This window comes from Pieris brassicae, chromosome 2 (assembly GCF_905147105.1).
Source record: "Pieris brassicae chromosome 2, ilPieBrab1.1, whole genome shotgun sequence".
NCBI classification, from domain to species: domain Eukaryota; kingdom Metazoa; phylum Arthropoda; class Insecta; order Lepidoptera; family Pieridae; genus Pieris; species Pieris brassicae.
In genome coordinates, this window is record NC_059666.1 from 17404020 (window position 1) to 17416314 (window position 12295).

At 30.0% G+C, this 12295-nt stretch overlaps 1 protein-coding gene across 1 annotated transcript; it reads right to left on the reverse strand.

The window, feature by feature from the left end:
- Nucleotides 1-215: 215 nt before the first annotated feature.
- LOC123720041 lies at nucleotides 216-6010 on the reverse strand. The gene is made up of 9 exons (XM_045676477.1): nucleotides 5739-6010; nucleotides 5097-5243; nucleotides 4452-4604; nucleotides 3866-4028; nucleotides 2834-3069; nucleotides 2170-2287; nucleotides 1474-1667; nucleotides 1262-1391; nucleotides 216-559 (listed from the first exon to the last, which is right to left on the reverse strand). Exons 1-9 carry the CDS (start codon nucleotides 5871-5873, stop codon nucleotides 216-218), a joined length of 1620 nt encoding a protein of 539 aa, XP_045532433.1. The 5' UTR covers nucleotides 5874-6010.
- Between the last annotated feature and the right edge of the window lie 6285 nt (nucleotides 6011-12295).

Genomic DNA, 12295 nt, shown 5'->3' on the forward strand with positions numbered 1-12295 from the left:
GTATTCTATGCTGCTCGAAAACTTTTGGGCCTTAAGGTTTCCGCACGAGATTTCCCTCACCGTACATATCAGGCGATCATTGAAGCAGTCGAGGATCGACTGAAACCACTAGGGCCGACAAAGTCCTCAATCGTATTGGATTGAATAAAAACCATAATTACTAAAAATCCATATTTAATAATAATTATTATTTACAAAACATATTTAAACTTATATTACAATGTTAAAGCTCCAAAAATAGGCAATATATTTGTTTTCCTTAATTTATATTTAAATCGATTTAACAATCCACTAGCAACAATTACGCCTTTCATGTGAGAACTACTACTGTAAAGTTTTGTTTCCTTCTTTATATCTTTTGACCGACAATTTTTAATTTTTACATGGATTTTTCGTTTCAAATGCGTTATTTCGAAGATCTCGCACGGCTTCACGTGTTTTCTTTTTGCATGTTGAGGTAATAATTTCACTTTCGGTCGACGTAAGGTGGTTCTCAGAGGCGGATAAAAATCATCGTCACACGTTTTTTCAGATTTTTCAGTTTCATCTTTGGGTTTTTCTGGAAAAAATATAAATTTATATTTAAGTATATATGTAGTATAATATAGTAAAACACACGTAGAGCGGAAAGAGAACCAATATACTTCTAATATACCCGTAAAAAAAAAGTCCCATTAAATATCATGGTGATTAATTTGGACCTTGATGATGTTAAGGATTCAAGTAGATCCCAAAATTATTCACCTACTTGACTACATAGAAAAATAGTATATTCTTTTGTTAACATAGCTTTTACACATTAAGAAAAACACTTGGTCACGGTGACCACGCACGCTGAAAAGCACGCGAAACGTCGGAAAAATAAATTATGTAAATAATTAGAAGTTTTTAAAAATAATACATAGCTTCACTCCGTTCAAAAAGTGTTTTTCTTACAAAGAAAAATATCAAGAAATAAGTATTCAAAAATACCAGTATTTGTATCGCCACACGATTTGTTTTATTTGTACGAGCCAATGCTGTACAGTTTGCTCACTGAGGCTTTCTTAGTTACAGCCCCTCAACATTTACATTATAATCATTTAGCATTCGATGCATAGTATATAATTATTTAACATATAATTGTACGCGAGTGGTTAATATAAAATACATCACTTAAATATTTTAGCCGTCATTCAGTGTAAAGTTAACATAAAAGTACTAAATTCGAAATTTAAAAAATTTATTAATTGAAAAAAAGACAATAAATTAATAATGTTACCTGTATAAGGAAATATCGTTCGTCTGGGCATTATAGAGTCGCCTAGAATTTCGTACATAGTATAGTCTGTCATCACAAAGTCTTCGAGATAGGTTGTTGGTTCAGATCGGAGTAAACATGTGCAAACATCCTATAAAACACCATTAATTACATTATATATCACTTGCACTACGAACTTTATATATGTCAAAAACACCTAAATAATAACTCACAAGCATAGTTTCCCGTAGATCACAGTGTCTATGGTTCCTTCTTGGCGCGTGCGCAGCATTGTCTATGTGATCTAAATGGTCACCCAAACAACGTATAAGAGCGTCACGACCGAGCGCCATTATACATCTTATCATTGGCGCTGTTAAACGCTCCTTTGTGCCTTGAGATAAATAGTCAAATAGGATTCCTTTGCCTAAAATTAAAATAATTTCTCTATAAATGAATGTCTAATGAAATTGTACTAGATGGGCAGAGATGAGTCTAGACAATAACGATCTTCTATACAAACTTTAAGTAGAGAATACTACCCCTTTTTCACGATAAAAGATATAGGTTCCTTAGGTCTCTTACACCTTTAATTACATTAAAATTGGTTTAGTAATTTAGCCGCGAACCATGGCAGACAGAATGCCTTTTGTATTTATAATATTGATAACGAAATATCGTTGAGATAGTCAGAAAGGACTACTACATTAGAATAAATTCTTTATAAATATCTAACTATTTGTTATTCCGTCAGTCCTAACTACTTTTGAAAATACTTCCTTAGTATAAACGTGAAATCATTATACTATATACAAATTATTTGGTCAGCTAAGTGCGCTTAATTGAAATAAATACATATGACTTGCATTCATTTAAACTAAAGAAATACTTTTAAAATCTTTTTTCTCGATAATAAATGGATTTAATACCTATTGTGATAAATGAAGGCCAGGTCCTTGTGATTTTAGTTAATATGGCAACCATTTTCTCAGCCAATGATCCATTTCCTAATATATTTGAGACCATCACTGGAAATAATCTCTGAAACTGAAAATTTTATTTGACATAAATAACTAATTTAGCAATGTATTTTTTATACTATAATATATTTTTATCATTCAAGTAAAAATAAGAAAACGTTTTCCCCCTAGGAGTGTAATTATATCATCTGACAGTCATATTTATATAATAACCTTATTTATACGAATTTAAAAAAAGTCTGAAAAAAAGAACTAATTGATAACGATTATTTGAGCTTTTTTATAATTTTCGTATATTTTGTAAGTTTATGTAATCTTCACACTAATAATACTGACAGTGTTGGCTTAGGGAATTGAGCTTGCGTCTCGCATTTAACACTAACAGTGAATGAGACCGGCATGCCAATAGCCAAAATTGACGGTATGTGTCAGGTACAGAAATCTGTGAAAACATATATATATCACGAAACAGATAAATATATATTATATATATATATAAGGCTGTATGCTGTTTTCTATAGATTTTTCCTAACAAGCAACTGTTTTGTTCATTGCATCAAATAATAATCTGAAGTAGAAAATGAATTACCATACAATATACAGTATTTTTTACCTGTTGTTGAATATTAGTATCCAAACTGCACGGATTTGAGCACAGAGCATCAACCATATCTAATACATTTGATTGTAAGGGTTTCTTTGCCGGAACATTCAGTGCATTTAAATTATCATCATTCAATACTAAAACTGCTAAATTAAATAGATTTGGAAATATTGGTCCTATTCGTGTATTCGTTGTGAGATCCTCAACAGCTAATTGTTTTGGCTTCTTTTTGAGATTTAATATTGCTGAAAAAACGTTAATAATTTCAGTTAAAAACACTATTTATAACTTTACCACAGTGTTACCACTTTCACGCATTGTTGATAACACTAAATGGTGTATAGCTTTCTGTGTTACATTTTTAGCCTACCAAAATTATTTTATGTATGTAGCTTAACTATGTATGTTTAATTTAGTAACAACTTTTAATAAACATACAAAACACATGTTGAAAATATATGAATTCTGGTAGGTATGTATGTAATACACCCCATGTTTTGCCAATTATTAAAAGAAATATACAGTTAATTATTGAATAGTAAAGTTATCATAAAGATTTTAACACTTATAATATGCCAAACAGGTTTTAAAAAGACTTGTAATACATGTATCAAAGAATAATCATTATTGGTATATTTTTCAAAACTAACAATTTTTTACAAAGGCTACTTTTGTTACAATAAGATCATACTAGTTTAACATATTGACACATGGATTCCAGTGATGTTACTAAATAAGACTATGTGTGGAATAATTCAATTAAAACCAGTTGTTTCCGAAAGAGGTGTTGTTACCAAAAACCAGTTGGTACCAAAAATGATTTCTCTTGATAATATATAATAATAGTAAAAAAAAATGAAAAAGTAAATCACAAAAACAGACAGACGTGTACAAGTTACCCAGTTGCTGTGACAATATTAACAGCCTGCATGACATATTTTCCAGTTTCAACCTTGTAAACAATTTATAAAAATGCGTGATGCTCACATATATAAACAAATTTATATTGTAATGCAATCTAATAACATTTGAAATAGTTACCTCTTGCAACCTTTGTATAATAGTTTTGGAGACTCGTACTAATTTGACCGTTGGTATTTAAATTTTTGTCATCTGTGACCCATTCTACTGACATTGTAGGCACCGTTGCAAAAGCATAACTTTGAGTTGTGAGTGCTTGCTCTGTGACATTTACAATACTTTCCTGAAAATATTACAAGTATTAGGAAAAGTGAATTTGAAATAAGCAGTTATACACACACTCACCCAGACTTACACCCATTTCATAATGTGATACAATATTATAGCAGATAATTTAGTTTAATGCAACAATTGTAAAAAATTTAAATAGAAACCCTGACAGAAATATAATACTTACACTATCTTTCTACAACTTACAAGCTCTTTGAAAAATTATCAGTCTACATTTTGATTCTTTATCACATAAAATGTACTGTTCATGGAAACTTAAGTAACTTAAATATACTTACAACATAACTGGATCTTTACACTAATATTTATCTCATTTGATTAAGTAATTTCAAAATCCTGAAACATTTTTATGGTTTTTTTGTATGTTCAACGGTTGCTTTGGTTAATATTAATATTATATTATATAAATACTTACAGCTTCACAACACAATTTGTCATCACCAAAAGTAGCATATTGGGTAGCACTTGTTCCAACAATAGGACTTGTATCAGATAACATTAATAATGTGTTTACATCCCAACTGTCTACAGAAGTTTTCTTCATCATTTCACTGTGTAATGCTATAGCCTGTGAAGATCAAAATGAAAAACAATAAAATACTGAAACTAAAACGAAATAACCAATTAGCTGAAGAATATATTCCCATAACCATACAATTTTCAATGTAAAAGACTGATGACTGGACAGGTGTGACATGCATTACAATAAATTTTTCATCAAACTTATTCAAACATCAGAATTACTAAACTTTGATAGGACTAGCTTGTTTTCCATTCAATTCCATTTCATTCTATATTACACAACTTTTTCGTCTTCAGTGTTACTAATATACAGCTTACACTTCATTTAACTTTACACAAATATTAAATTTGTTTGTAATTTTAACATAAGTATCAGTTTTAATTGTACTTTTTCAAGTTTTACAATTATTATTAAAATAAATTTTGAAAAATGTTGAAGAAAGATGGAAGTAGTAAATATAATATGTTAAATTTATCATGCTTTTATATTTTACATTAAAAAAATCAGGTGTCACTTTAATTAAAATTAAATACATACACTTATAGCTTGCCGTAGCTTATAGCTAACATCTTCAGCTAGATTTGTTGCAGCCTCAGTATTAAGCTCCACAGCTATTTGTTCAGCCATACAATGTACTGAATCAGGCCCAATACCAGCAAATTTACCCTGTGATGTAGATCCATCCTGGAATTATTATTAATTAATTAGAGCTTTACAGACTATACAATTAATTTGGAATTGTGTAGAGTTCAGTGACTCTTGATTATATCTGGTGAACATAGAATGTCAATATTAATGTGAATTTTACATCAGATTCCTGACTCATACTAAATATAAATGTATTCTAAGGGAAAACAGCTTGGAAGTATATTATTGTTATGTAAAACACATCCCAGTTCTTTTAATTCTAGTAATTTTATACAATCCTATAAATTACTAATTGAAATATATAAATACTATTATATAAAAATCATGGTAAAATATACAATAATAATAAAATCAATTAATATATTAAATCAGTGTGAAACCACTTCAATTGTTGATTTTTCCAGCCACAAAACTTTTGGTGACAATTAATAAATACATTTCAGATTAAATGCATACAACCTGTACAAAGTCAAAACAAAAAGGAATAAAAACGTAAAAGTAAAATAAAATATTTATATTAATTATAAATACCTTTTCGATTAACGGAGGAGTATCACATTGACTTGATCCACCAGATTCGGATGCTGTTGATTTGTTTTTATCACGCTCTCGTATGCTGTTTACTTTTTTAGAATGATTCTTTGAAATTGAAGATAGGGTCGACATTTTGTAAGCACTAATACGAAATAACCCTCGAATAAGAAAACGTTAGATACAAGTTAATAAAAAATTAAAGCTTTTTCATAAAATGTTTTCCATATTCTATTTAATCGTGTAGAAGCGAGTTGCTTGTAACTTGTAAGTCATTTGTTGACGCCTAGTAAAATACAATTATGTTACCTAAAAGTAATGTCATACTTACATTTGTTTTTTGACAGCTGACAGCTATATCGCCGTCATTCATCAAAATAGATGATCTACTGTCATGTATTTGTATGCCACTGTTATTGTCACAACATAAGATCCTACTCTTAGTTTTAATTATTATTGACATATTTTACTTTAAACTGGCAAAACTTTAACTTTATAAAACTCTTGCTAAAATATAAAAAAAAATATTGACATAAGACGCTAAATAAATTTTACTTCCCAATAATAAGTAATTAATTAGCACTATAATTACTAAAAACATACATCCATCGAATACTGGCTAAATCAGTATGTATACTTGATAAAAAAATTGAGGTGGTTCGCCCCAAAATGTAAACCAAGGAACCGAAGTTCGGTTTTCTCGCCTAACAATATTTCAAAGTCGGTTGAAAAGTATATTAAACTTAGGGTCTGTAAAACACATAAATTATTTAGAAGATAAAAGTTCCGAATAAGAAACTTCGCGTTTCATCGGACTCATGACTTATGATGGACATTATGTGACGAATATCAATAGCGCTATCTGACAGTCGTAAAACGCAACAATAGTGTTTATCTTACCAATAAGTAATAAACAGCTTATTTGGAACTTATGTAGAACTTATCCGTACATTGTGAAACAGACCCTTAACCAATCATAATTATATATTGGAATTATATCGAATAGTTTCGATATATAATTATGATTATTATAAGGGATAATATCGAATGAATAAACATTTGACATTGGTTCCGCATTAATTGCTAAGGTCGTCAACAGATATCATTATTATTGATTAAATAAAGAATGTCGGGAAATGTCGCTTTTAATCGATTTTATTAACTCTGAAGACTTTTAATCGTTAAAATTTTAGTTAATTAACGTCAGTTAGTTTAGTTTAACTAACGTTGCAATTAAGCTTAAGCAAACCCAATCAGTCGATATTTTTAATAAGTAAACCTATTTTGCGTAGTTGTGTTACATATGAAAACTTTTAAAAAGTCAGCATGGTTTTATCATTTAAGGTTAACTCGCTGTATTTTTGGTACTAATCAAGTTTATTTTAAAAGAATATATTTTCAATATTATAACATTTATAATGTGCACTTTCTAAACTCACACAGCTAGTTTTAAATAATTTGAATCTTGACCTACTTTTTATTATTTAAAAAAATACATTTAATTTAAACAATATCTAGCTTAAGTAACCTTTCTTCAAGCAAAATACCGAGTTCGCGTATTTATTGCTTTTTTCTATATGTTTTAACGTGTTTTTGACACGACCAACCAATATTATTAAATATTATAAAGTCCGATGCGTAAATATTGGTATAAAACAAGAAATCGTAGATTAGGGCTTTAAATAGCAACATATAGTGGGTATTAACTCAATTTCTTTAACCAATTTTGACGTAACTAATATTTTACTGGCAATATCAATTCAGTTGCTCTTTAATTCTTATTGAAATTGTTTAATTAATAGCTAAGTAAGTTCGCAAAACCCTCGCATATCCCAGGGAGTAATCTTGAACGATGTTCGAGAACTTTCTAGGCAAGAGTGGTACTGAGTAGCTGATGATCTATCCTTACCAACATATAACGTACGCACTCTTTAACTCTTTCGCACATCACACCGTCCTCGTCGTACGATGTTCTAGAATAGTCAGCAAGGTTTCGAATAGATTATCTTTCTATCTTTCCTCTCTCTGGCGTATCTTTCCGTCCTTACCTTACCTACAAAGTTCACTCTAGTTACCTACATCTTCGGGTTTTCTGAGAACTGTACTGAACTGACCTCGACTACACCAGCTCTGAAACAGCCTGATAAAAAATTTCAGCCTCCCAAAACGTTATGCAAATTACAATTGCCTGGAATGCGATAGAGCCTATTCCGAAACGGCCATAAATCCCATTTCAGCTTGCTTTAAACGTCTCTTGTCGAAGTTGTGGAAGAATCGAGAAACATTCCTGTCTACCCAGCTTCGGAACAATATCAAAACTATAATCAGTTATGATTCTTCAAAACGATCCATGGACATTTGACATTAATTGATTAGAAATTAATAGCGATCTCGATTTAGAAAAGAACATTAAATTATTTCATGACGTAATTAATGCAATAAATAATCATGGTATAAGGTGCACATTCTTAGTCATTCAATAGACGATAAGTAGAACAGTTACGTATACGTATACGTACGTATTAAAAACACATTATGTGCCTAAAAAGCGTCCCTGGATACATAATCAAACAGGTAAGTTTGGTATTAAATACTTGCTTAAACTTTTATAGACTGCATTTTCTTCTTTTTTTTTAAATTGAAACGTGTTTCTAGTCATAAGTCAAAGTCAAACCATTTATTCCAATTAGACCACCTAAAATAGAACTTTTGAACGTTAAATAAAATATATAGATTATAGTTGCCCCTTCCAAAAGGTAGTTTGGCAACTAAGCAAGAAACTCCACACTAACTCTATTAAAATAGGTTTAACAATATTTTGTATATATTATTAAACTAATTATATGTGAAGACACAAAGTATTACTTACAAATTTAAAATTGTATTGTTAGTAGGTACTATATCTTCCTCACGGTCAGAACTAGTAAGAACTAATGATTCATATATATGTAAGAAAAATAAAATTTATTTGGTCATATTTCGTCAGAACATTCAGTGGTTGGTGGTCATATAATTAGAAGCACTTCTTATGAATAAAGAAAGTATTACTTCAACGTACAAGTGTTAGTAAATAAATATACACATTAAATGATTAGTAATCATACAACAATATAGCCACTCAAATACAAAAGCTATATAATGCATAAAATATAAAATTTATCTTACTTTTAATTACAAAATGAGTCTTACACATGTAGGAGTTTATTTTCAGTTATTGACTGCTTGGAAATCTTATTAAAAACTGTTTTTTTTTAAATATTATGGCAATAGTTTTGACTTTATGCCAGTTTAAGTAAATGGTTGGGAAACTACACGCGAGAAAAAATACACAAAGACATCAAAAGAAAACAAAGGGATAAGCTAGTTAAAAACAAAATATGTACATAAACATATTACATCTTAATATTATTATTGATTATGAAAAAAGATTTAGAAACAGTTTAACAGGCATCCATAGCTCGTTCTTTTTTTGAAATTGGAGAATAACATTTCTTTCTTGGGTTTTTCGATTATTTTGGCGAAAATTCAAAATTTAATCTGTTTTTTATTTTGTTCAAAATGGGCAAAAATAAAAGTTGTGACGCGTCAACTAGGCAAATAATTGTTAATTTACATATGTATATGATATGATCTATATAGATCATAAGTATAGAAGAATAGCTGAGCATTTAAATTGCAAGAAAGTTTTTAATGAAATTGATCATGGAAACACATGGAACTGGTGAACGTTCTTAGAAAGGCTCGGCCAAGTAAAACCTCTCCGTTCGTGTTACTAAAAAAGACTCAACTAAAGGCTCCAGCCAGATTAAAAATGAAGTTTCGCCGGATCACCCGAGAAACATCTCGTTATAACTTGTACGCCGAAGATTAGTGGAAGCTAAATTGTTTGGAAGAATCTCTCAAAAGGTATCACTTGTTACCAAGGTACACCGAAAGGAGCGATTATTATTCGCAAAAAAATATGTTAAGTTAAGTAAAACTATACGAGAATAGAAAAAAGGTGTTATTTTGGAAAATGGAAAACACCATGAATTATAACTGGTAGGCTGTAGATAGCAGCTATTTTGTAAATAACAAAACTAATTGCTAATACTTAAAAAAATATTGTTTTTAATACTTTTCTGTTCTTGTTTCCAATTAGTTGACCATTATTGTTCATACCTTAAAACCGATTAAAATTTTTGTCCATAATGTAATATTAAAACTGCACTTGTGTAATGGGATTTATATTGTTTTTATAATAAATGATAAATCGTTGAACATATTGTTGTCCTATTTATTGTTTAATTTAAAAATAAAAACGATTGCGGTGAAGTATATTACATAATTTCAAGGACCGTTAGTTGTGTTTCTACTTATACGACCACAACTTTATATAAAAACAAAATGTTCAATTCTAAATTATATTTTTATTAATTGTCTTTATAAAAAATATATAGAGGATAATGTGGCCTCCCTATTTTTTCAAGGTTTATTTCTAAACTAAATTATTAAAAATATGAGTAATGTTTTATTGGGTTTTGTATTTATTTAAGTATGAAAGAAATGAAACTCGCTAAATAAAATAAAAATTATTATTTATTCTTAAGTAATCAAATTTGGCATCACGAGACTGATGATCGTAACATGGTTTACGCGAGCAAGCTCTATTATGTTGCGCATGTGACTGTAATGGCCGTCGAATATAAATAATATGGGAGACTCGGCACTTGGGCCAGTTTTATCAATAAAATGCCTGAAGAATTCAGTGAAAAAATTGGACTGAATCCAACCAGATGGATAAAGTTTGCCAATCGCTCGAGGAGGTGCCTTTTATCAAAATATCCGTAAAGTTGTTCCTTGAAAAAATCATCATAGGTGGGACAAATATACCTGATGCACTCATGCAGCAGACAAGAGCATACACACTGATCCTCGTTCACCCGCAGTAAGGGCACCGATCTGCTTTTTCCCTTTTTTACCTAACACTTGTGGTACTTTTACTTGCACGATAGTTAAACCTGTCTCATTGAAAAAATATGTCGATTTTTACTCATTTCGGCTTTCAAATTTTCAAAAAAAAATTGCTTCACGGTAAAAGCGGTGAGTGATCTAACACCAATACTGCTTGCAGTGAAGATCGCAGATATTTAATTAATGCGCTATTTAGGTACCTATATATAATTAGTCTGGCCATAAATACTGTTACAATTGAAAATTAACAAAATATTACATTTGAATTTAGAGTTTGTCATTATCATTGGGTTTTCTCTTCTTGGGTTTCTGGTATCAAAATATCGGCATAAGTGTATTAAGATACCATCCTTGAGAAGATAGTAAAGCCCCTCAACAACACCATGTTCAATAACCAAGAATGACTGAGCACCGGGTCACAAAGCTCAGTCTACGCGGTCTTGGTTGGAAACGAACGTTTCGGACTTCATCAGAGCTGAAGACTGGCCGTCGTCGAGTGCTGATCTAAATGTGCTGGCTTATGATGTATAGTTTTACGGTTTTAGAGTACGGGCTAAACGCCATTATAGTTTAGACCCTAACACAATCCGTACAAGTGAAGAATTTTCTCATGGAAATAGTGCGGGCTTCTATTGATACCTGGCCTCAACGTTTAAAGGACTGTATTGCAGCCAATGGAGACCACTTCCAATAAGCTTCTTCATTGTTATATATATATATATATATATTCATATATACTTATTTTTATTTGTTTTATATTTATGTATTCTAATACACTGTAAAAGTAATAAATGTTATTAGCATTAGAAGAAAAAATTGTTTCCTTGATTTGGATTAGGCGGGTACTTAATCAATATTATACTGAAATAGTCCCGTTGCGCCAACATGATATTAGATTGCGTTGTGCGAACTAACTAATATTCAAGGGGGCCAATTCTTTTTTTGGTTTTTATTTTGCGGTTTCTTGTTTAATTTTTTCCCTTTCCTTTCCTTATGTGTATGAGTGTAAAATTTGTGATGTCATATTTTCTTGTATGATTTTATGGATTGTTTTAGAACCTATAAATTAATTAAATACATTCGGAGGTCACGTTACCATCTTCTCCTCTATATATATATAATAATATAATATAAAATCTGCGATGTTAATTGCAAGTTTTGGTGTTGGATTAAACGATCCACAACATAATGATTTAAATAAGTAATAAAACTTTGTAAATTAAATAAATTCTGTAAAGCGGTAATACATATCTGCGTCAACGTTTTGCATTCGAATGTTAATATAATTTCTGGCGCCATACATTTTCATTATTATTTTACTCATTTTGACATATTCATATTACGAGTCTCGTCATCTTTAATTATTCTTTTTATGGCGACATATATGCTGCTATGCCTACCATCTAGCAATTTTGGTTTATCTGTTTACATAGCATGTTTCGCTGAGAATATTTCAAGACAAAGTACTCGTTTTAAATCAAATTTAGCCTTAGAGTAATAAAATGTATTAAGTAATCATTTTTAAGTCTTATATTCGAAATATTTAACGAAGATCTACGACTAGTAACTTTATAAATAAAATTTATTATTTTCAGACTGTCGTA